General features: G+C 47.6%; 1 protein-coding gene across 1 annotated transcript in view; it reads left to right on the top strand.

Annotated features, from left to right (window-relative positions):
* ME3 (malic enzyme 3) overlaps positions 1-4524 on the top strand; it is a 119088-nt gene extending 114564 nt beyond the window's left edge. Inside the window, exons 9-14 of the mRNA XM_038132538.1 lie at positions 228-341; positions 1002-1107; positions 1677-1819; positions 2737-2910; positions 3345-3443; positions 4253-4524. Of these exons, the coding sequence (XP_037988466.1) occupies positions 228-341; positions 1002-1107; positions 1677-1819; positions 2737-2910; positions 3345-3443; positions 4253-4414 (798 nt within the window). The 3' untranslated portion in view covers positions 4415-4524. The remainder of the gene's footprint in view (positions 1-227; positions 342-1001; positions 1108-1676; positions 1820-2736; positions 2911-3344; positions 3444-4252) is intronic.
* Positions 4525-25907: the final 21383 nt, after the last annotated feature.

Genomic DNA, 25907 nt, shown 5'->3' with positions numbered 1-25907 from the left:
CCACCTCTGCTTCTTCAGCCTTACCTGCAACCTGCTCTGCTGAATGATTGTCAGTGTTTTTATTTATGGCAGCACCTACAATGCTAAAATCAGCTCCATGCCTTGGCACTGTACAACAAGAAGTCTCCCTGCTTTGTGCAGTGCTGGGGGATGACCCTCCTCTCATTTAAAATCTTCCCCCAAAAGATAACAGTATCCCAATGAAGTGTTTATATCCTGTGTTCCAGGCTGCAATGGGCATAGCTCACCTCATCCTCATGGCCATGGAAAAGGAAGGAGTTTCACGAGAGGATGCCATCAAAAAAATTTGGATGGTGGACTCCAAGGGACTGATTGTGAAGGTAAATTTGTCTCCAGAGCTGACTCCACTCACCTGCCATCCATTGCCAGCTAGAGAAGCCAGAGCAGGCAGATACCTTGGACCCCTGCTCAGCCCTGAAGTAAAGGCTGCAGTTTTATTGGTGTCACCATTGCTGCTCCTGCTTTCAGAAGAGGTCTCATGGTGACAAGTGTGCCAGCAGCAGTGGCTGCCCTAAAGGCAACGCTTCAGGCTGGGCGTGTAAAGTGGAAGGATACCCTGCTGGCCATGGCCTCAAGCAGTGCTGGAAGTCTTGCACATCATATGGGGCATTATCACAGAAAAATTCTGCCCTGCTCGGTGACCCAGCCTGGCCCAGCTCCATTCTGCACTCCCTGTGTTCCCAGGGCCTCTGCCCTTGTCCTCCTCAGACTGGAGGAGACTTGTGCTTTATGTACAAGTGAATGGGAGCCAGGTCCTTCCTCCACACAGTCAATGTACTTTGGTGGGTGAGAGGAGAGAGGCCAGCCCAGTGTGACATTACACCCACTGCTCGATGCCTGGCTGGCTGATGCTGAGGTCCTGCTATGTGGAATCTGCTTTAGGTAGAGGGCTGAGAGACAAAATGAGCTGAAGATGAGTTACTATGTTACATACCCACCTTTTGCCAAGGGACTGAAGTTTGATCCCTTTTTCCTCACAGGGCAGGAGCCACCTGAACCATGAGAAAGAAATGTTTGCCCAGGACCACCCCAGTGTGGACACACTGGAAGAGGTTGTGCAGAAAGTGAAGCCTACAGCAGTTATAGGTCGAGTTCACTTAATATGACCTTTTCATGTCAATTCAATTCTTTGGAAAGTTTCTGTCTTTCCTCCAGAGTCTCCTTTTGTTCTCCTAGTCAAAACAAAATGAGCTTTTTTCACCCCCATTTTGTCGGTTGAGTTCTCCATATCCTTTTTGTGTTAACAATGGGGCACAGGCTTCCTCACTTTTGGAGCTGTAGGAATTCTCTCAGACAGGGCTGTAGAGGGAGGTGCTGGGGGAGGCAGGATCTGGGGCTCTCAAGCAACAAACTTGGCCCTGTCAGGCTGGGCAGGATGAGGATGACAACAGGCACCTCAGGAAGGTCTTTGCGAGTCAGAGCACTGCCGTCAGGCTGGCCAAAAGACTGGTGCCCACTCTGCCTGGAGGAGCAGAGGGCTTTATTTTGAGACAGGCTTTAAATCTCACTGCCATGTAAGAAAGATGTCACCTGCATCTCCAGAGATGAAGGTGGTTCCCTCCCACAGTTCGTTTACCAGTCCCAGAGGGAGCAGCCCGATGCTCTGAAGTCACACAGCAGGAAGACACCGCCTCACTCTGCTGTTGCTGTTCCAGGTGTGGCAGCCGTGGCCGGTGCTTTCACTGAGAAGCTGCTGAAGGACATGGCAGCCTTCAATGAGAGGCCCATCGTGTTTGCCCTGAGCAACCCCACGAGCAAAGCGGAGTGCACAGCAGAGCAGTGCTACCGCGTCACCCAGGTACTGCTTCACTCTGTACCTCACCCAGGTACCACGGCTCGGCACGGGGAGCTCAGGGCCTGGCTGGACCCAGGACACCACAGCAGGGCGTGCTGGCAAACAAGTGACAGCCTGCATAAATTGAAATAAGAGACATTCGAGCTGGGTGTAAAGAAAGACTTTGATGCTGTGAGGAGGGTGAGGAGGTGGAGCAGGCGGCAGGGCCAAGGTTGCTCATGCAGTCTCTGTCCTTGCAAGTTTTCCAAGAGCAGACCGGGTAAAGCCCTGAGCAACCTGGTCTGGTTTCACAGCTGAGCTTGCTGTGAGCAAGAATTTCGGTCCCTACCAGCCTGAATTACTTTGTGATCCTCTAAAGAAAGTGCTCGCCTCCTTCACCCTCCTTCACAGCTGTCTGAGGTGTCCCATCCTCTCTGGTTTCTGTCCCCTGTGTTATGCCAACCTAGTTGTTTATGTAACTATTTCATCACCCAGCTTAGACCCAATGTCACTGAAGAATTACAGTCATGTGGATTGACTTGGCTTGAGAGAGGAGCGCTTGTCTCACTCTTTCCTTTGCCTTCCCTACCACCTGCCTGTGGCCAGAGCAATCACACAGCCCCAGACCTTCATCCCACGAGTCTCTCTTCATACTCCATAGATGGTTGATAGAGAGGTAGAAAGACTCCTCAGCAAGATCAGAGCACTTGCAGTACAAACACATGCTCAGTGCTTGGTAGCCCTTTCCATGGCCCTGATCCTGGCTCGGGGGGTGTGGGTCCTCCCAAAGTGTCAGCTGGAGGTGGCTCTGTTGGAGATGCCTCTGCTGACGAGTTTTGGCTACTTTGTCACCAGTGTCCCCGAGCACAGGTGATGATGAGCAGCAGAAATCTAAGACTTCTCTTCTGAACCTGAATGCTTTTTTCTCTCTCTTTGATCAGGGCCGGGGAATATTTGCAAGTGGGAGTCCATTCCCAAAGGTAACCCTGCCCAGTGGACAGACCTTCTTCCCTGGCCAAGGAAACAACGCCTACGTCTTCCCCGGAGTGGCTCTGGGAGTCATTGCCAGCGGGGTCCGGCACATCTCTGATGAAATCTTCCTCATCACAGCAGAGGTTTCCAGCTGACATTTAACTGATACTGTAGAAAAGATGCTAAGAGGCACATGTATCTACTTCAGGTGTTTTACAAAACCTGGCCCAGGACAATGTGTGGAAGGGGAATAGCTCAGCCTCAACAAAATGCTGCAGCCTTCTCCTGGCTCAGGGAAAGCTCATGCTTCCATTACACCTTCAGAGGTGCAGGAGCCATGACAGGGTTCTCCTTCTCCATACCTGCTGCCCTAACACAGCACTGCCCCACTCTGGCTCCAGTCTGAAGTCTGTGATGAAACGTGTACACACATGTGTTTGAAGAGGTCACGAGTTCTCACTCAGGACTAGTCCCAGCCCTAATGCTGCTGAGGTTTCAGCCACATACCATGTAGTGTGAGGGAATGTGGTATGTGCTTGAGATCATCCCTAAAAAACTACCATCCTCCTCTTTCTAGACTATTGCTGCCGAGGTGACAGAGCAGCATCTTGCAGAAGGAAGACTCTATCCCCCCTTGGACAGCATCAGAGAAGTGTCTCTCAAAATTGCTGTGAAAGTGAGTATTTCCTTTCTTATTTCCACTTTTTGTGGTAGGAAGGGAAGGAATTGCCCTGGCATCATTTCTTATTTGTGCTTTTTTAATTCAATTTATTCTAAAGTCTAAAGCAGTCATTCTCAGGAATTCTTCTGGCCATAATTGCTGCTTTGATTTCTTCCATCATTAAAACACAGATGTGAAAAATACATTCTGATTATGGGTGCCTCACAGCTCATAAAGCTCTGCTTTGTTGCTTGAAGATGTGAGTCTTCAGCACCTCAGAAAATGAGGTTTAGAGTCAAATTCAAACATGACTCAAACTGCCAAAAGATTTTAGGTTCCAAATTGCTATTTTGGAACCTTTCCTCATGTGTTTGGTAGGGACCTACATAAATACTATTCCAGATCTGGACTTGTCTAATTATGGGTTTGGTGCCCTGTATACATCAGATCTGTGATTCAGAGACACCCACTGAGAATCTCCTTGGCCTGCTCAGGGCTACTGATGGATGCAGAGATGGCTGAGGAGCTTACAGGTGTGAGCAGAGCTGGCCAAAGGGCTGCTCTCCTCCTTCACCTGCACACCCCAACCATTCTGTCAGAGCAGGGGGTGCTTTTCTTACCAGCCACTGCTTGCAGGCAGCTTACATTCCCTCACCCAACTGAGGGTGAAGTGCTGCTGACTCAGAAAGAGAAAAAAGCAAAAAACTGCACAATTCTGAGAGGAGGAAAGAGGGAAAACACAGACAGAGCCAAACTGCAGTTGGTTTCAACTTCATAATGTGCCAGCATTGTTTCAGCAGCTCATTTTGCTTATCTTTTTGCAGATTGTTGACTGGGCCTACAAGCATGGCCTCGCTTCTTTGTACCCCGAGCCAGCAGACAAGGAGACCTTTGTGAAACAGCTCATGTACAGCTCTGACTACGATTCATTTGCTTTTGATGATTACAGGTGGCCCCCCGCAGCCATGCAAACACAAAGTATATAATGTTTTGTGAGAATTGTTCTCTCATTTTTGCCATCAGTTCCTGTGGCCCATGTCATTGCTGACATAACGCACCTCCAGGCTTGCAGAATGATAAAAGTAAATTAATCCAAGTTGTTTTTTACTTGCCACTGATTTTTGTCTGGGGGAGCATGTCAGTAGGGAATAAAATGGAGTCCAGGGTGGGCAGTGGGTACTCCAAGGAGAGAGACAGACTGGCTGCAGCCCATCCCAGTCAGTCAGCACAGCTTATTGCTGATTGCTTAACATACTGCCTGCTCTCAGCTGCCTTGGGCTAAGCTGCCTGGGCCACCTCAGAAGCACAGAATCCCATTGCTGCTGGGAGTGCCCATAGGAAGCTCGAATCCACGTGGCCATCCCTCACACATGAGAGCCACGCTTTGCCTGTGGCTCTCTGGATGTAATGGGAAGTGTGTGCATTGCCCTGGGAGAGTTGCACACTTGGGAAGCACTACACATTTCTGCTTCTGAAGTCCCTGATGTTGGGGAATCTCAACCAGCCCAAACTGGTGCATGTGTCACACAGCCTGGCCCTGTCATGTGCCACACCCCATAGAAATGAATCCCAAAGCCTCCCACAGCCCTGTGAGGAAAACAGAACCCCTCCTCCCTTCAGGTGGCCCTTCAAGAAAACAAGAGTGAAAGGACGCATAGGGGATGGCCAAGCCAGAGACCAGAACACCCCCAAAACCACATACAGGCATCACATTCGTGCAGCTCCTGATAGACACTGCTAAGGAAGCACTGCCACCAGCTAAGGGCTCCCCTGGGAGTCTCTCTGTGTCACAGAGTTCCAGGGAGGTCTCCCCCAGCCAATGTCCCCCAGTGACATTGTCATGCCTCACCAAATATTATCCCAGCAGGATGGGTGCTCCTGAGCATAACTGGGAAAGAACACAGGGATTGCTGGCAACTCTTGCAGCACACACTCCCTGTGCTGGTGGGGCTGAAGGGAAGGGGAAGCTGAAGGGAAGGTGTGCTCGGGGAAGCACAGCAAGTTGGGTGGGAGCCTTTTATGGGAGCAAGGCTGTGCCTGCCCTGCCCGGTGTCCCTACCATGTAGGATTCAAAGGGAACCACTGGAGGGCTGCAGAGGACTTCTGTGTGCAGCTTTTCTCCAGGAGAGAGGGTCCTCTCGGCAGTACCTCACATTTTACCAGGTACTTAAGCAGTGGCAGTGAATATTCTTTTCTTGTCCAGTCTTGTACAGGAAAAGTCTCCTGCAGAGGGAATACTTACTGGAGTTGGAGTTGCTGGGTGCCTGCCCTACAAGGAACATCAACTAGTAAAAGAGACTAAATTGGTGTAGGGAAAACTCAAGTTGAAGAGCGTGGGACTTTTAGCTGATGCGTTTTGTTTTCTAATTTAAAGCAAGGATATTTCTAGCAGCTCATTTTGGATTTCTCTGTTCCTGGTTTTTCTCTCAGCAGCAGGAAAAGTCTCTATTCTTTAATTGTTCTTTTTTCCTTCCTTTGAGAAACGAGGTAATTTGAAACAGTGATATAACTAGCATAAACACAAGAAAAACATATCAATACACATAATAATTTGGCAATATTAATACCTATTTCAAGCTCAGAAATTATTATTGTGTCATCCATACGTGATGGTCAGGAAAAAACCCTCACTTCTCTTTGTCTCATCATTCATGTCTCTCCTCCCTTTTAACAAAATTTCATCTTATTTATAATTCCAGTTGGTCTGGATTAGCCAGGTAGCATTTGTCCTGTAGTAAAATATGTTGTTCCTCCCCTGGCAGGGCCCATCTATTGGCCAAGACAGCACATTGCTTGGAGTTGCCACAGGCTGTAGCACTGGCTTTTCTCCAGGAGCATCCAGGAACCAGTGTGTGGCTCTGACAACCCAAGGGGCTCTGGACAATACGATAAAAATAAATTATATTGAAGTCAGGGCCATCCTCCTCTGGCCTGACGTTTTACTTCAGCCCCTGTGCCTGGTGTTCTGTCAGCGGGCTCTAGGAAGGGTCATCTAAGCCATAAAAAGAATTAATCACATACTTCAGGAAAAAAGTCAGGATGTCTGGCCATCACATTTGTATTAGGAACACCAACCATGTTTTTACAAGTAGCAACCCCAAATTAAGCCTCTATTCTTTAAGGCATGTTCTGAGGCTTCTTCTTCACAAGCCCTGACTTCATGTGCAAATGGGAGACATTTGTTCTGCTGGCACTTCAAGGGTGTGATGACCTTTCCATCCTGAAAGGAAGATCTTGATAAAATCACTAATTAATGACTGAGCTTGAATCGTTTGTCCCAGATATGTGGATAAACAAAGAAGCTAAAGGTCTGGCTATTAAACAGGAAAGAAAGGTTTTTCTTCATAGAGCGAGCTGTTCAAATACCTAAAATGGTGGTAATTGATTTATATGCAATTATTGGAGTGCACAGAAGCAATTACAGCTGTTATTTGAAGCCCAGTTCTACTGTGTGGTGTTTCTATGCAAAAAATTATTAGTTACCCGCTGATGAAAAATGGTGGTAGAAGGATGGAATTTCTCCTCATTTAAACTTCATACCCAGTTTTACCCCTCTGATCTCTGCTTTCTGTATCTTGAGAACAGCAGGGCTGTTTACTCCAGACCTAACAAATCTAGCTGACAAACCACTGGCAGAGAAGAGACTGCTGGCATGGGATGGGGATTTGATCACAGAACTGTAACACTGCTGGTATTACTGAAACAAGACCTGCCAGAGTCCAGCTCAACTCACAGTCAGCAGTCAGAGCACTAAACGTTATTTAATCTGTAACTCCTGCAGATTGGTCTGGAAAGTCACTGAGATGTCCAGAGACCTCACAGACTGACTATGAACCTCCATCACCTTTCAGGGTGCTCAGCCTCAATACCCAGAGAAACATTCTGGTGAGCTTGGGAGCTGAACACATCAAAGAGAGATGGGAAGAGAGGGAAATAAGAATGCCATGCTAAGGGAGGGTCCAGGACAGCTCTCAGTGCCACCCTGGAGTGTTGTGTCCACCTGAACCCAGAGTCCTGAGCACACTCGGCACAAGCTCAAGCTCTTCAGTATGAGGTTTGGAAAACAAAAGGGGTCATGTCTGCTACATCATTGAAATGAGCCATGGGCATCAATCCCTATAAATTTCTCCTTTACCCTGTGGTACAGAAAAGCCTGTATCACATTCTGCAATTAAAAAAAGGGACAAAATTGGGGCCACCACCTCTCCTGTGACAGCATCCTTGGTCCAGCAACTTCTCAGACATGATTCTTCTGATTGAAGAGTATTGTGGCAACATCAAATTAAAAATCATTCACTGAGCTTTCACCGCAGTGAAGGTACAAAGGGTTGAAGCTGTGGGCCTCTATCTTTTATGAAGCTGAACAAAAATAAAATTAGTAACAATTATGGCCAGCTTCTCCAAGAGAGAGCAGTGTGTATTCTACAGGCACCAGTAAAGTGATTTGTCACACAGTGGTTTAGGTTTAGCTCCCAGTCTGACATGAGATTTGCTTCACTTAGCTGTGGCTGAAATGGCTGAGCTGAGCTCCAGCCATTCCTGAGCTAAACCAAAATGCCCCCACTTCACTCCAAACCCTCCTGGAGGCTGCACTTGGGCACTGATCACAAGTTGTAACAACAGAGGCACAGGTGCAGTTCCCTTCAGCACGTAGCTAAGGGATGGCACCTGTGGCAAGGAGGGCAGGAAACGGAGACAGTCACCTCTTCATCTGGCACAGTAGGATTTGCCAGAATTTGTAATTTGTTCAGCAGAGCCCACAGAATGAATTATGATTAGCTGCTGAGGCTGAAGCAGTCTAAAATGCCCACCAGGAGACATCCTAGCACACAAAACACGCACTGACAGGCGCACTAGAACCCGTTACTACAAATCCTGAATCCTCTCCTCCTTCAGTGCAGACCAGTCCACATTTTCTTATATGCCCAGCATTGTTGGGGAATACCTGGAGGGAGCACAGGGTAAATAGTGCAGTTTTAGCTGCCTCTGAGAGGGTGACACAGATTGTGTATATAAGATGTGATTCCCCCATTTCAGAGAAGGAAAGGTGAAGGATCATTTGGGAAATGCTGCCTATTCCTCAAACCCCACACTGGCCAATTCAAGTAATTAAAAATATATTCCACTGACAGCAATGCAGTGACATTGAGTCCGTGACCTCTGGACAACCGTAGGTCTGTGGACTACAATCATAAGAACCCTAAAGACAAGGCTTTGACAGCACATTTACATTTCATATGGAGGGGGTCCAAAAAGCATAAAAGCCTAAAAACCTGCAGGCTGGTGAAGTAGTTCTTTGCCAGCAAGGGAGGGGATAATCAGGGTTACAGTGAGGTATTGAAAAATATATTATAAAACACCTTCATCATTCATAACATCGCCTGTCAGCAATCTCCTGCCAGTATTTACCCACACAGAACTGGGGAGAGAGCACTCGTTATAACACACTATTTTTGGCTGGTTTTGTGGATGTGTTACAAACACCACTGGATTTTAAGGAAGTGTTCATCAGCCTCTTTGGCTGACACAAAGCTATCCTAAAAGCATTCCCAGCTCTCACTTCATATAGTCAGGCTTGTAGGCCTGAACTCTCACAGTCTCATCTGAATTTCTTGCACATCTCTATAGAATTGCTCCGCCACCTTTTTCCTCCTGTTGCCAATAAGTGCAGGATGACCTTCAGTTTTTGCACTGTTGCCAAAAGCAGTTTATTTAGAAAGTCAGAAAACAAAAAGAGTTTAGAATAAACTTCTGAATCTTTTTCACTAACACTTTGATCAACTATGTAAGCTCAGCGAAGATGACTCATCAATGGCTGGGCTGTACTAGAGCATTCCCAAGCTCAGGCCATGAAATAGTTAATGAGCCTGTTTCAAAACACTTTAAAAAAAGGAATCTTTCTGCTTTCTGAAAGTGGCTTTGGAATAGACCTAGACTATTTAAGTCACTAAATACTGAGACACAGTAGTAATTATTCATGGTGAACCCTTACTTACTTGTCAGTAAGTCACCATTAAGGAAAGGTTCAGATTCCCTAATATTTTAAATCGGGAAGGGTTCTTGTCATCCCACTTTAGCATCTTCGAAAAAGATGGTATATATGAAAAATCATTAACACATGTATGCTTTCCCATCAAAATCTCCAGTAACATCAGGCAATATGTGTAAAATACACCAGCAATAAAATGGAGTTAAGTGTATCTGAGGAACTCAGTGCAGGCTTTGTAAAATGAAATAGTTTGGTAGTCTGACCTCGATCTAACCAAAGAGAACCCATTTCCTTTCAAAGGGAGACACTTCTTTTGAGACAGAAAAGCTTAAAAGAATCAGCTTTAGTCCTTAGGGACAGGCTCCTTATAAAAGTGCATCAAAAAAACCAAAATATCTTGTGCAATTACAAAAGCTTTTATTCTTGCAGATGCTTAAGATGATGATCTTCAGTGTTTCAGGGGAGAAAACAATTTCCCAAGGGTGTTTCTGAACGAGACTGTGAGGTGATATTTTCAGTGCCTGCACTATTCCAGCTGGGGGAAACAACCCAACAAAAAGAGCCCACACATGCACAAAGGAGATCAAAGATGCAGCCTCACTAGATGGCAACCCCTGGACTGTTCAGGTGCCCTCACCACCTCCACAGCGTGGAGAGGGGCTCCAGTGCTCCTCAGGAGTTACACACAAGTTTTTGTTTGGTCTGTGTTGGGAAAAGCTGTTGTTAGCTCCTTTCCAGGCTCATCAGACTTCCCATGCCAGGTACTCCTCAGACACAAATACATCCTCTGGCAGCAATGTAGCCATACTTTGAAGAACACTGATTTCTAGATTTCTTGGTTTTTTTTTTTTCTTTCATTGCATGCTCCTATAATCTGAACATCCCCCTTAAGGAACTATAGCAGGATAGAGGCTAAACTGAAGAGAGTTGTGCAGCTGCTGCTCAGTCAGCCTGATTCCCAGAGCCTGACCCAAAGTTCTTGCAAGCCCACAAAGAACCCTCCCAAGCTGGCAGCATTGGGAATGAGCTGCCACCCCAGCCTTGGATCAGCCCAGCTCTGCTGGCACCCACAGAGCTGCTTCTCTTGCTGGTTTTAGACAAGGTCTAACCCAAGAAGGCTGATTGATGCTCAGCTTCTGAGCACCACAGGTCACCATGTACAAGGCAGCAGAGCACCAAATGAGCAAAAACCACAGCTGCTCAGATTTGTGGCCCTTCAGGGCTAGTTGGAATAAGAAGACGAGATCTGTGGGCAATCAGACTATTCAGGTTTGCAATGTCTGTCGCAGAACCAATTACTGAAAATCTCTTTTTGACTTTTTCTGAGCAAAATCTCACTGACACCAGTGAGTCAGCTGGTAGGGTAGGCTATAAAGTCTTCAGGATTAGATTCCCAGTTAATACTCATTTGCCTACTGAGCTTATGAGATAAATAAATCCTAAAACAGGTGAGTTTGTTCCTTACCTGGGACCACTGCATTATCACCTCTCCCATCATTTGCCTGGCCGGCTGAAAGCACAAATCTTAGGTGCACAGCTCAGGGGAGAAAAACAGGCACTGAGATTATTAGCACAGCATCATCAAGCTGAAATAATTCTGAGCAGCTGTCAAGACATGCTGCAAATTCCCATGCTTGAAGTAGGAGCTAAACAAACAAAAAAATAACCCAACACATCTCCACCTGAAATAACCCCCCAGCTGGTCTTGCCCCGGTAGTCTGAGACACAGTTAGATGCAAGCTCTGCCGGGAGCTGGCAGCGTGCAACTCACTAATACAAGCTGGGAGGTTTGCCAAAGTGAAGAAGGCAGGACAGAGCTTACAGAGCAGAACATTGTCTCAACATCAAAACCAGCAGCAGGGCAGGATTAACCTAATTTGTAGCTACCTTGGCTGGACAGGCTACCCATTGATCCTCATACACGCTCTCGAGAAGCTGAGTGAAATAAAACGCTGCAAAATTGTTCTTGAAAAGTGCATTTCCTCAACAGCACCCAGCTACCAAACGCTGGAGTGTTGTGGACATTCATCCATGGTGGTTTCTTTCCGTACAGCTTGTGGGGATGAAAGAGGAGGCAGCAGCTACAGCTCTTGCTTATAAAAGTAAAATTAAAACATTTGCCAAAACAAATTATCTCAGTTTATCTCCAAAAGATTTTGCTTCACCTCTCCACACTTCCCAGCATGCTGAACCCAAATCTCTGAAAAGTTAAATCTGGGTAGAAGAATGAAAAAAAATTGCTTTACCTTCCACACTGTTTTTTAAAACACAGAAGGCACAAGGATTTGTCACCACCACCGAGGGTAAAACCCCAGGCTGATCCCTATGTGGATCCCGTTTAAAAAACAAACAATCCACTTGGGGCTGGCAGGGAGCCAGACTGCAGGATTGCCTTTGAAAACTTGCATCTCAATAGGAAACCTCCGAGTATTTTGATCTGTTTTCATAACTGTAACAATTTTCATCCTTTGACTTGGTAGCGTATTATCGCTCCTTTCTTTCTGCTAAGTTACAGAAACAGACGGTACAAATGAAGGCCAAACAAGCACGGGTCGCTGTGGATAAAATACAGCATTTCAAAAGATTTAGAAAGGACAAAACCCGCTGCCTGTCTTAACTCCTGCCAAGAAACCATTACAGGGGATGGAGGCACGGTGAAAGCCCCCTGAACGCCGCGTCTCAACAGCAGTAACAACCACGCATCTCGGATCTATGGTGTAGCTTTATTTTTATAGGACCTATCATAGACTCTTTTACATAACTTAAATGATTATCAAATAATCTCCTGTACACAATGAGACGGAGCCGCAACGCTTTCTGAGCTTTGACACATTCCTGGAAGAAATCCAACAGTCTGTAGGAATCACATGGCCGCAGTGGCTACAGTACATTTTTGTCCCGAACTTACACCCCCAATTAACTTACGAATCGCTGTAAATTGCCGTTTTGCAAGATCCTGCAAGACGCTGTTAACATTTCAGGACACTGTGTTTTGGTAGCAGCATTTTTAATTTTGCTTCACTTTCCTGCCTTTGTGTCCTCAGCTGAACACCCGCCAGCACTTGTGACGAACGTGAGCCTGGGAAAAATGTTAAACGCCCCTCAAGTGTGGACACGAGCTTTAGATTTAGACTGAAATCATTGACGAGTGGTCCCCGCGACCTCTGAGGAGCGCAGCCCCTGTCCCCACGTCGCCTACAGGTACAGCAACGCGTCTGCCTACAGCCAGCCAAGCCCTGGCCCCGAAGGAAGGAAGATGAAAGGGGGGCACCGGCCGCTACAAACAGACCTGAAGAAACCCAAAGTTTCACATTTTATTTGCAGCGTCGCCCAAACCGCAGGAGGAGGAGACTGGCAGTGCACAAGGGTGAATCCTGCGGGGGCCGTGGCCGCGGTTTCGGCTGCGGGGATCTCACACGCAGCGGAGCGTGCGGAGCCCAGTGCGACCTCCGCGCTGCCCCAGCGTCCGCCCGCGCCCGCGGGGGCTCCGGGCTCCGCTCCCCGCCTCGCCGTCCCGGCGGCCGCCGAGCCCCGGCCGCCCTAGAGCCCGGGGTAGCCCCCGCGGTGGTACCCGCCGCCGTAGTCGTAGGGCGGCTGCGGCGGGGGCAGCGGGCACTCGGGGAAGAAGGGGGCGAACCCCGCGGGCAGGTGCCCGCCGGGCTCCTCGCTGCCGCCGCCGGCGGGCACGGGCTCGGCGCCGCCGGGGTAGAGGGGGCGCAGCGGCTCGGCCGGCGCCTTCCTGGGCGGGCTGCAGGGCGCGGCCGGGCTCCAGGGCGGCTCGGGGTACAGCAGCCCGCCCAGCAGCGGGTGCGGCCCGGCGGGCAGCGGCAGCTCGTACAGGCCGTGCTCCAGCCCCAGCTCGGCGGGCAGGCGGCCGCCGAAGGCGTCGGTCGGGGCGGCGTGCTCGGGCAGCAGCGCGCCGTACTCGGGGCACAGCAGCTCGAAGAACTCGGTGGCCTCCGCGCCGCCGCCCCCGCCGCCCTTCTCCGGCTCCTTGGCGGGCGGCCCGCGGGCGGCGGGGCCGGGCAGCGCCGGCTCCGTGAAGAAGGAGGGCGGCAGGTTGCGGTCCCGCAGCGGCACCTTCCGCGGGCCGCCCGCCGCCTTCTCCGCGCCGCCGCCGCCCGCCTTGGCCTCGGCGCCGCCCGCCGCGCCCCGGCCCCGCTGCAGGGAGCCGAAGAGCGCGGCCAGGCTCTTGCTCTGGAGGCTGCTGCCCGCCGCCTGCGCGGGCTCCCGGCGCGGCGGGGGCCGGGCGGGGCAGGCGGCGGGCGGGCAGGCGGCCGGCGGCGGGGCGGCGGCGGCGGCGATGATGCCGGTGCAGCGCTTGATCTGCTTCTGCAGGTACTTCCGATGGTTCACCTTCCGCCGGGACTTCACCGGCCGGTCCAGCGCCAGCTTGATGTTGCTGGAAGCCGAGTCGATGAAGCTCAGCAGGTCCCGGGTGGTTTCTTTAAAGTCCCCCGCGTCGCCGCCGCCGCCCTCGTAGCCCTTCTCCAGGTCGGCATAGCCCAGGAGCCCGCCGGCGGCGGGGAAGCAGAAGGAGAGGAGGTGGTGGGGGCTGAGCAGCGCGGCGGGCACGGCCATGGCCGGCGGCAAACGCCGCCGCCCCGAGTCCCGACAGAGTCCGCTGGGATGCGCCCGGCGGGCGGCGGCGGCGGCAGCGGGGAAAAGGCGGCGGGCGGGGAAGGAGGGAGGAGGAGGAGGGATCAGAGCGGGGCTGGCCCCGACCCTCCCCGCCTCTCTGCCGGGAGCCCGGGGGCCGGGCCGGCTGCACCCACCAACCCACCGACCCGGGCGGGAACACCGGCATCGGCGGGGCGGGACGAGCATCAGTCCCGGGAACGGGGCACACCCGCCCTGGGACAGATGCGGAGCCCCGCGAGACAGGTGTACGCACACACACACCGGGACAAGTGCACGGGCATCACCTGACCAGACACACGCAGGCACTCCAGAGCGGGTGCTCAGCATCCTTCAGACCCCATCAGTCTCGTTCCCCCTCCTGCAGCTGCTCAGCTGGCGGGAAACATGTTCCTCCGTCTGGGGTCACGGCCGGCGCTTGCACGGCTCTGGGTGCGAGGGCTCAGGGAGACGCTCTCGCTCTGACAGCCGCCAGGATACACACACTTAAACTGATTTGTAAAGGGTGCTTTTTTCCAAGCTCATTGATATGCACATTACGTAGCGTATTCTCTGTCTAGTCAAGTCCTAAGAAAATTCAGAGCTGTGATCCAGTAGAGATTTCAAATTACTGTGGTGCAGGGAGTTAAAGTCACAGAATTATGTAATGCTTTGGATCGGTAGGGACTTTAAAGATCACCTAGTTCAACTCCCCTACAGTGAGCACAGACACCTTCCACTAGACCACCTTGCTTGTGGTGTTGCATGGATCTAGTGAAGCAGCAGTATAAATCTTCCTCGTAGAAGGTAAAAAAGTTAGTGAGGTGACCACTTAAAGTACTGTTAACAACCCCTGAAGGAACTATCTTGTCTTTTTTTATGGGGAAAAGGTATCTCAGTTTGCCTTCAGAAAACTCTTACACTGATGCAGAACAACCCTCAACCCAGCTCCAGATTTATATTCAATGCTTTTATATGTCCAAAATTGAATGAAGATCCATATCCGATTTGGAATTAAATAAAGTGAGTTTTCATGGTCTGCATCAGTTCTTTGGAAATGCAGCAGATTTGTATTGGAAGGAAAAACCAGAAAGCAAAACTGCAGAAGGAAAGTGAGACAGGCTCCTAGGACTGTAATTAGTGGTAAAATGGAAAAACCAGCCAAATTCACCTCACTGTGGTTTGAAACACTTGTTGAATGCAAAGCGAGTATTGCTAAGAGAACAGAGGAGAAAGCATGTATTTCGTGAGAGGAAAAGAAGTCTCAAAATCCTCTACAAAACAAGATTGCTGATTTTCTTGATCTCTCACCAGCATCTCAGCAGGATCCCAGCAGCAGGCAGAACCTCACAGTCCCAGGCACAGCCTGGGTTCTGGTGCCAGCCCATCTGGACCAAGTCCCCTTTGCAAAACTTGCTCAGCTGGAGGCTCCCAGAGTCTCTCTTATTTTGGGACTTGCTCTGAGCGTAACTGTGTAATTGAAGCAAAAAAAAACCCTGGTAGGCAGAGGGCTATGGGAAGTTTATGTATCTCTCCATGTCAGAATGAGTATGTCTACATAAAGGTGGATTTAAACTACTTAGCTCGAGTACAACTGACAGGGATTAACGATCCGAGCTGTTACCCTCAGGCCCTGTCAAGCCCTGTCAAGCTTTGCAGCCTGCTCCAAGCTCCCTTATTGATGGGAAAATGTACAGAACAACATATACATCCCCCATGTGCTCCACTAGATAGTTTTGCATCCCCTGTGAGGCCGCTTTGAACTGCACATGGGCCCAGAAAACGGGGGGCACTATCCTTCCTGGGATGTGCAGACAGTCTGGGACTGTTTCTTATGTGAGCAACACAAAATTATTCAAACAGAGCAGCAATGAAGTTGTCCTCAAATTAGCATCCGCTTCAGCATCGCAGCAGCAATATTCCCTAGCTTGTCTAAAGGGTTTGTTAATGAGTCTGGGTGGCATTATATGCAGAGTGGATAAATATCCGGTGGCTCAGATAAAAAAGAGCTGAAAGCCCCAGCTTCTCTTCTGTAAGGCTGAATTCATTCAATTAAACAGCTTTGAGAGCTCAGCTACGGTTTAGCGGGAGACTTTATTACCTCCTAAAACTTGGAGAGTATTAAAACAATTGTCAGGCATGCAAAGGAAAGTTTGCATTCAGTTGTGCTAAGCAGCTGAATTTACATATTCTCAACCAGATCTGGAGATTTAGAAAGCCTTCATAATTGCATTAAACATGCTTATTCTCCGTGTTCTCTCAGGCAGAGCTGATTACCCCGAGTTGGGCAATGCCTGGAGGGAAATTTGCTAAGCCACATGATGTCAACAACTTGTAAAGAAACTTGATTTTTTTTTCAAGGAAATAACAGTTGGGTTATTTCTGAAAAAATTTCAGCAGCTGTATGAAACTGCTTGTCTTCTGCCTGTGCTCTTTCAGGATGCTGATGCTCAGCCCACTCATGGTGACTCTCAGGCCCAGCTATCTGCCTCAGCTCACTAGCAGGGTCTAATGTCCAGGAAATGCTGGGTTTAGACCCACAAAATAGTCCCAATCCCAGGCAAAATTTTGGGCCAGATGTCCTTTCCCCTGCACTTTAGCCCTAACAGACTGGGGTGTGTGAAGTGGCTGCAGAATTGCTTCCACCACCCCAAACCTTCATCCCACAGGAGAGCACTCAGTGCTTACTGATGGGCTCCAGGGGTTATACTGCTATTTTTTTGCCCACTTTTGTGTACGAAATTCATCTGGTTTTGTTCATTTTCTTGCTTGTTATAGGGAGCGGCATCTCAACCACCTCTGGGGGTTGAACCAAGGCTTCTGAGAGTAATGCCCTTGGCATCCAGCTTGGCTTTTTTAGAAAACCAGGGCACAGTCACGCTGAGAATCAAAGGGAGTAGGAGCATGCCCCAATCACTGATGCTTTGCTCTGGCCACAGATTGAGCTCATGGCCACACGATTGAGCCCTTCACAAGAACAGTTTGTTATCCTTGCAGACCAGGCTGGACAGAAGGAGCAGTTTCCACAAGCGAGGAAGCCTTGCACAGTCGAGGGCTGCATTACAGTGCCAGCACTTCTGTGGAGCAGCTCCTCACTGGAGCCAGTTGCAGAAGCTCTGTCTGCCCTCCTGAAGCTCATGGAGCAGCCCACCTCAGTGTCCAAGTGTCCCAGGGCAAATCCTCTGCCATGCCAGGGCAGGATCTCACTGGGATTCAGCCTGAAGGAAACATCTCACGCTGTGCCTCATCACTAAAAGGAAATACATTCAGGCTGATATAAGGAAGAAATGTCTTATGATGAGAGTTGTGAAACACTGGTGTGAGTTGCCCAGAGAGGTGGGTGATTGCCCATCCCTGGAAATGTTCAAGGCCAGGCTGGATGAGGCTTTGAGCAAGCTGGTCTTGTTGGAGATGTCCCTGCTCACTGCAGGGAGGTTGGAACCAGGTGATCTTTGCACTCCCTTCCAACCCAAACTGTTCCGTGATTTTATAATCACTAGCAAAACCCTCTCCTAGGGAAGGCAAACCAAATCCAGCCCTGAGCCCAGCTCTCACAATTCACAACACCCATTTTCCTTTCATCATGGCATCAGGGAGGCAGCGTGAAAGTAAGAAACTCTCTGCAACAGGAGAGGGAGGGCTCTTTTTTTTTTTTTTTCCCCTTCCTGGTTGTATGGCCCATATGGTTATCGAGTTATGGGAAAATCTGGCTGCCCAAACAGGTGCCACCGCTCCCAACCTACAGACTCATTTCCTGATCGCGTCTTAATCGGCGAGTTGGTTGTGAAAGTTGATTTCTTGCACATTCTTATATCAGTGGGAATTTCTGCCCTCCCCTGACAAGTATTATAGGCAGCCTTTGACATACAGCCCTACAGGACCTAAATAGGCTGCTATTCTTTCCCTACACTGAAAGGGAGCTTTGTGCCAGGGATTCATTAAACTGCACTGCACAGCCCTTCATAAATGGGCTCAATAATGAACAGTCGATTTAACTGGAAAAGCTGCTGGAGCTGTTAAATTAAAGGGAAATAAAGTGCACTTCAGGCTCAGTCTGCCAGAAGAAAATGTTGACCTAAAAAAAAAAAATCTTTATTTTACTCAATCTCTTGCAAACAGGCTAAAATCTTCAGGAAGTTTATACTCACAACAGTGGGAACAATTTTAAAACACACTGATTTGCTTTCCCACTAATAAAGAAAGAATTGCAATAAAATACTCAATAAAATCAGGAGGGATGAAAGGCATATTCCACTTAAGCCAAATTTAGTCCCCTTAACGTGAATTTAATATTTATATGTAGATCACTCATCCCATCAACTTTATATAGGCAAAGTTTCCACTAGAAGACAGTTCATAAAGTCATGAGGGAGACACTTTATTTCCAGTTTGTCAGTATTTTCTGAAATTCTGCGGTGCTATGCAGTCCAGTCCTTTAGTGCCCAGTTCTGTCATCACGTTGCTCATAGTGCAGTGGTTGTTTTGCCCATGTCAGGTGTGCAGGACTCAGCTGAAAAACAAGCACACATGGGAGACTCCATTTAATCTTCTGAATGAATACAGAAGTCTGTCATTCAGCTGAGCGTGACCCAACTCTTGGTTTTGGAGGAGTGAAATCCCTTATTTCAGTGAGGTTACTCCAGTGTAAACCTGGAGCAGTGAATCAGCTCTTCATCACAGCCATCTCACTCTCCTTCATCTGGACAGTTTTAAATCCTTTTCCTCACCTGTGTTCTGTACTTTATATATGAAATATTGGGAAGAGAATCTATCTGTGTGAAGGTAGACTGGAAGCTTAAGGACAAGAAGATCAGAAGAACCATGCAATGGGCAAGGGACCATGTCCAAATCTAATTCCTGGGGCAGCTCATCTGAAAAGAAACCTCAGCAGCAGCTTAAGAAACTTAGTGTTGCTTTCACATTTCACATTGTAGCTATTTTTTCATTACGTAAACTTGCTGATTGAAGAAAACCTCATCTTCTTCATACTGTTGTGGTTTTTATTCAAATCTTGTATATAATATATAAGGTGATGGCAGCAGGCTTTGAGCTCTTCACTGAAGCTACCTTCAGTGGGTTTAATATTTTTCATACTCTGAAAACATGGAGCATTCAGGAAGAATGCTGAAATTACCTGAAATATGTCAATCTTCCACCTAAATTGTCTATAAATATTCAAAGTCAGATTTTAAATTACCTGGAGTAGATCAAAATCCCACAAGAATTGCAAAATCATGAACTTGTCTGTCAAAAAAATAGTGCATTTAATAAGTTGATAAGCCACCTCTTGTGCTGATGACTCACCACTGCAAGAGCTATGCAAAAAACACTACTGGCATCTTCAGGAAAGAGTTTTGGGGGTTGAAATTGTAATTTTGTTTTTCATTAAGTCCTGCTCATAATCTGGCACTTGGCTACTGGTGGAAATATTCTATGAGGAAACATTTACAAATACATAAAATTAATTAGAAAATAAACCAGTTTTCATACTATTGAGAATTTTTTTTCTTTTCTCTTTGTCCTCAGTTCTTGTGTATTCCTTTAAATTTTCAGGGTTTTATCTTCACTCAGAGACATTTCTGAAGGTAAATGTGCAGGAGCTAAGATCGAATTCCTTCCTTTATTTCTCTAGTAGTGCAGGTCACTGCTTGGAAGAAATGTGAAATGCTATCAGGCAGCAAGTAATGCCAAGCACTGTCCTGTTTGCTGCAGACTACCTAACCTCTAATGTTTTTTTTTTGCTTGGCAGGAGCCAGCTTGTTTGATCTCCTGGTCCCTGACAGGCTTTGAGGAGGTGCTACATGGCCTTGAGAAGGGGCTGTGTGGCTTTGGGGAGGACAGGAGCTCCTCAAACTTTACCTGATGCAACGAATGAGGATCTTAAAATGCTGCAAAAGAGTCTTCACGTATCTCCGAGTGGCCACTGATGCCACGGGTGTTCGGTGTCCCTCAGAGGCCTGGCCATGCACCATCCACAGCACAGGGGAGAGCACGGGAGGGCCAGGTGCTCTCTGGGGTGTGATCATGGTCACACACTGCTTGGCAACACTGTTTCAAAAGAAGCCTTCTCTTTCAAGATTTTTGTGAAGTAAGGACCCGGTCCCACTCCCAGTGAAGCCATTTCCACTGAATTTCATTAGGTGATTAATAACTCTGCTCGGTGGATGTAACATTCACAATTGCTGGGCGTCTGCCATTCTCATGACTCTGGTTAAGCCACTCCCTGTCCCTGCCCTCTGTTTGTAAATAATCAATTTTCTTGAGCCAGGAAACCCCATGTCAAAACCTTCGTATGATTTGCTCCATGTAGCTGAGAGCTCAACTCTGCTTGTCCTTCCAGCTCTCCCGTGGCCTGGGATCAGCACTCTCTGCCACCCTGGGCAGCTCTCAAATGATGCTTCAGCCAGGCTGACTTGGAGGTGACTTCTCTCTGAGCTGAAGGTGATTTTCAGGTACCTCTGACCACAGCAGTGTTATCACAACTTTTCCTACTCCTTGATGTCTCTCAGACAAACGTGGTGCAGCTCAGCTGATGGATCAGCTGGGAGAGGAGAAGGCTCTGGGGAAATCTTCAAGTACCTTCCAGTACCTAAAGAGGTGACAAGAGAGACAGACAGGGGCTTTTCACAAGTGCATGGACGAGAGGGAATGGCTTTAGACTGAAAGAAGATAGGTTTAGATTAGATGTAAGGAAGAAGTACTGTGAGGCTCTGGAATAGATTGCCCAGAGAGGCTGTGGGTGTCCCAACCCTGGAAGTGTTCCAAACCAGGTTGTATGAGGCTCTGAGCAATCTGGTCTAGTGGAAGGTGTCCCTTCCCATGGGAGGGGTTTGGAATTAGACTTTTAAGGTCCTTTCCAACCCAAACCATTCTGTGATTCTGTGTGACCCCATGGCAGACAACGAGAGAGCCTAATCCTTACAGATATTTACCCACAGGGAAGCTTTTTCTGGTGTATTACAATTGTTATGAGATATTTGCAGCACAAGTTCATCTGTAAAAATACTGCTCAGCAACATGTTCCAGTATTTAAATGAAAATAATTAGTTAATTAATTCACATAAATGAAAACTGGTTAAACCCCATTTCTCTGCAAGAATATTTTTCTCATAAAAAGAAAATCAACGGTGGAGATTTTATTTGTTTTACTTTTAACTTAGAAAGCTATCGAAACTGCGTCCAGTTTTGCCTATGAAAAGTTGCCTATTAGGAAATTTCAAATCATCTTTAATAAGCTTAGCTCAGCAGGCAAATATGATTTTCTATTCCCAGCCTTGCCACCCATCCACTGCAGCACTGAGCTGCTCTGAGGGGCCCTCCAAGATCTGAAGCCAGACCAGAAATACACTTTTGCCAGGGTGACATGAAGATCCATGTGAAAAATTAGCAGGTGTAGGACAGCTGATGTTCCTTGTCTGAGCTGCCACAGGGAGATCAAAATCCCAAATTAATTTCATGGTCTTCAGATACCAGGATCAATTTTATTAACTTTCTATTTTTTTTTTCACTATTTATTTTTCTCCCTTGCCGAGGTATGTCTGCAGGGAGTTTAATCTCATCAGGAGCAGGAATTGGTCCCAAGATCCCTTTCTTACAGCAAAGATAATCTTCTCAGTGGTGCAGCACAGCCTGGAGGCTGAGATGGCCACTGGTTTGCAGGACCTGGGCACGGCAGGAGATTCTGCTCCTGCACAAAGGGCTTCCTTGGCCCACGGTATGTGGCCACAATATGTTCTCCCATGGGAAGCCCCAGACCCTAAATCACCACAACACCAGTGTCAGTCAGCCAGGCCAAGCTCTGGGTTTCAATGGGTTTGCTCTCCTGCCTGGATTTGGGCATATCTTGCGGGATGAAAGGCTTTGCTCACAGCAAGAGGAGTCAGAACCAGTTTGTGGGGCAAAGCTGCTTTTCAAATGGTACCTGTCTTCGGTTTCATTAGGAGTTTAGATTCTAATATTTTATTCGCCTATAAATTGTCTAGATTAACATATAATAAAGACATATATGCCCGGAGTGGGAGTATACTGTGGTTAGAAGCTTTGCATACAGCCAGTAGTGTATATAGACTAAAATATAGACTAAAAATGCTGTTAAGAAAAGGCCTCTTTTTTAAAGCTATAGCTGACATAAATATTGGATTCTTGGTTACCAGAAATGTTTTCTTAACCAGATGTTTCAGTCTTTTCTTAACAGAGCCGCTCACAGATTGTTCCCTGAATTATTTCATGTTTAGAAATGGTGTCTGGTTAAAAGAGAGAGGGAGACGGAGGGAGAGAGTCGCACAAACTGCCATTATCATGCAAATAGCTCCAGAGGAAAAAGGACAGTGAAAATGATAGCACTGATCTAATTATCTGCAGGCCAATATAGCTAAGTCACTGAAAGAGGCCCACAGAAAAGGCTGCCACAGAAACACAAAAAACAGCCAGAAAACAATAAGGAACTTAGCAACAGTATAAAAACGGACTTCTTTCTGTGCACAAAGACTAGTTTTATGAGCATTTTTCTTGCTTTCAGTTTGCAGAAAAGGTTAGAGCACATTTTAAATTCTATGCCAGGATATTCCCCCCCTTCAGCTCCTAAAGATCCTTTGGCACGCTGTCATATCGCGGCGCGCCCGGCGGTGGGAACGTGCTGCTCCTGCTTAGCGTGTCCCGACCGCCAGGCGTGATGGGGGCTGTGGGGTCCGTGTGCGGTGGGGCCTGGCAGCACCATCCTCCATGGCTTGGGCCTCCATCACCAGATTCAAGCTTTGCCCATGCTCTCGTCTCCTTTCCTGCAGTCTCAGGGGTTCCCAGCTGGAGGATGGAGGGTTTCTTTGCTTCACACCCTCCCTCGGGTGAGCTGCACAAGGGTTTCTTGTCATCCCCTCTGTGTGGAGCCACAAGAGGAGCCCAGCTGTGCCAGGCTGAATGGGCACAGCCATCACCACAGCCATCCTCCAGCTCAGCAAGGACCTGGAGAAGGACCACAAGACCCTGCCCACCAGATTGCCAAATGACAACCAAACAAGGCATACTCAGAAGCCATTGATTGTGGCTGTAAAAGAGGACCCTCCATGATCTCACCCCTAATCTCTTATTCATGGGGAGAAGCAGGCAGCTCCAGAGTAACTTCCCTGCCATATCTCAGTGATGCTGCTGACCCTGTTTTCCTGCTGACCATGACAAGGGCCCCATTATCAACCTAATCAAACTAATCTCAGCCAGATCTGAAGAACTCAGGGCACCTGCCAACTTGTCCAAACATCCATTGGAGCTACAAGCGTCAAACCAGTGCGGGCAGTTGCCCAAAATGTCCTAAAAATAGTTTTTAGAAATTCAGAGGCCACCACTCTCCTTTTTTGAGGGGGACACTGCCATCCAGTAACTACTTTTGTTCATTGCAGGTTTAAACTGGACTGGGAACAAAGCTGGAAAGGGGAAAAACACAGAGCATCTCTCTCCAAAATCTCCAAGTCATCTAATCCCTCCTACTCCCATTTTTAGGTTTAAAAAGTTTACTAATATACAAAAATATCCATAATATAAATAAATATCCATAATATAAATAAAATAAACCATAATTAGCCATAATGCCAAGAATGTACAGACACTACAACAAATAGTTGCTAGATATAGTAAGCCTTGTTCATATGACTGGATGCTCAGGAAAATGAAAGTGAGGAAAGGCATTATCTTCCAAACAACTTTTAATTATTTCTTGTGGGCCTATGAAAAGGACTTTTAAGAAGGATCTGAAAGGGAATATGGAGCTGTCATTCAGCTTGGATGGGCAGACTCACCAATATCGACAAAATTTAGTCTTCTAGTGGCATCACAAGGAGGAAGAATAGAATCCACTGGGAAACCCTGAGGGATGAGAGGATTCAGACTACATCCTCAGACACAGACAGGGTGGGCACTTTTGCCAATGGCACTTTTGCCAAGCCAGTTCTGAGCCCATCATCCTCACAAACAACCAGACATGGAGATATGGAAATACAAGCACAGTGCACTCAATTTCACCCGAGGAAGTTATGTATATCTGTTTTGAATACATCTGGTGATATTTTTTGTGCAAGATACCATCTTTGAGCCATCTCTGCAGTCTGGAGCCTTCATCTCTGATCTTCAGCTGGGGACTATGTGTGGACCACTGCAGAATTAACTCATGGCCTAGATGCCCTGTTTAAAGGTGGTTTTCCTTAGAAGCATGATTTTGGTTCATGGGATGGTATGGGCTTCATGGAAGAAGAATCAGAAGGAGAAAGAGGGCAGATGGACTGTTAACAGAATTTTGGAAGGGGTGGGCGGATTCACTTGAAGAATTTTGTTCTTGAGAAAAACAACTTAACTATCAGGTGGTTAAAAAAATCATTGTGGATGAAATGTTCCCATATCTATCCAGCAAGGGCTCCTTGAGATCCTGCCCAGTCTGTGTCCCAGAGGACAAACTGGGGGTTTATAATGCACATGACTTGAGTGGAGATCTATGGAAACTTGGGCCAGTTTCAGAGGGAATGGGTCACAGCAGCAGAATCTTGTTAGATTAGAAGTCTGCTAATAAGCCACAGACAGACCTGTGCACATCTCTTGTGGTCCTTCCTTTTTATCTGTGTCAACCCCAGCTCCCACCACTATCTGTGGCCAGCATCACACACATCCCCATGGTGAACAGCCCAAATTGCTGCTAAAAGATAATCCTGTCCTTTTTCAATCATGACAGGTACACCTGAACCGTGATTGAACCCCCAGAGCCCGTCACTGCATTGCCAAACCCTTGTACCAGCTTTTCCTACTTTATAGACCTCTTGGAAATACAGACAATCACAGAGGAAGGAAGCCCAGAAGTCAAGTTGGCATGAAGAGTAAGGCAGGCAGCTCATTCTCCACCATGGCCATCTAACTGCACAAAGTCTCCCTGTGTCTGAAGATACAACAGACAACAGCAGAATAAACAAATCAGATGAAGGAAACTACCACTGAGACAGAGAAGTAACTGGCACTCAGCCCCTCCATCCAGCTCTCTGGCATTCATTACATATTATTTTGATTTTGTAGTGTCCACAAAACTGATATATTTTCTAGGAGAGCTTTGTTAGCATTTATGCTATTGTGAGGGGAGCTGTCATGTTTGTGAATAGTCAGCTAAGGTCAGAAAACAGATTTTAGGGGCAAAATTGGCTGTGTCAGATAAATGTTAGTCATGGCAATTATCTGCCAGGGAATGTGAACAGGCTACAGAATGATAAGAGGAGCTGCTGGCACTAGAGATCCAGTTTAATTTTCTTTTCATGGAATTTAATGTATGCCATCTTTGCAAACAATACCTGACTGCTGTGTGAGATGGTCCAGCAGGAGAACAGCAGCCACCAAACTGGTACCCAGCTGAATTCATCTCCTTGTTTGCTGCACCAGAGAGAGGTTTGAGCCTTCTTCCTCACAATTCTGTGTATTCTTTGATCTTCCACATAGATGTCTCTCCCCACCTGACACTTCAGGGAGGAATTAGATCAAGCACTGCTTAGGTTAACAAGGGCTATGAAAGCTAGACTTAATTGTCAATATCTAAACCACCCCCTTAACATTTCAGGAAGTGATGGGTTTAATTCCTTTTTGTGTTTCCCATTTGCAGAATACACACCAGTACACTCAATCACTTGATGGAGGTGTGGAGATGAGCCTCAAAATGATGCCCACCATCCATGATTTTCTCCATGACATGAAGGGCTGTGTAGAGAAGTCCAGCAATAACCCAATGGGGTATCAGTCTTTAGGGCTCTGAGAGCAGAAGCAGCTTTGGGAGGATGCCCTGGGTCAGGCACCATCATTAAGAGCTGTCTGTCAAGGCACTCTTCCCACCACCAAGAAAAAAATATAGCCTTTTCTAA

The sequence above is a fragment of the Motacilla alba genome, chromosome 1 (genome assembly GCF_015832195.1).
Source record: "Motacilla alba alba isolate MOTALB_02 chromosome 1, Motacilla_alba_V1.0_pri, whole genome shotgun sequence".
Taxonomy (NCBI): domain Eukaryota; kingdom Metazoa; phylum Chordata; class Aves; order Passeriformes; family Motacillidae; genus Motacilla; species Motacilla alba.
The sequence above is the reverse complement of the archived record's forward strand: the minus strand, read 5'-3'. Positions and strand labels throughout refer to the sequence as shown.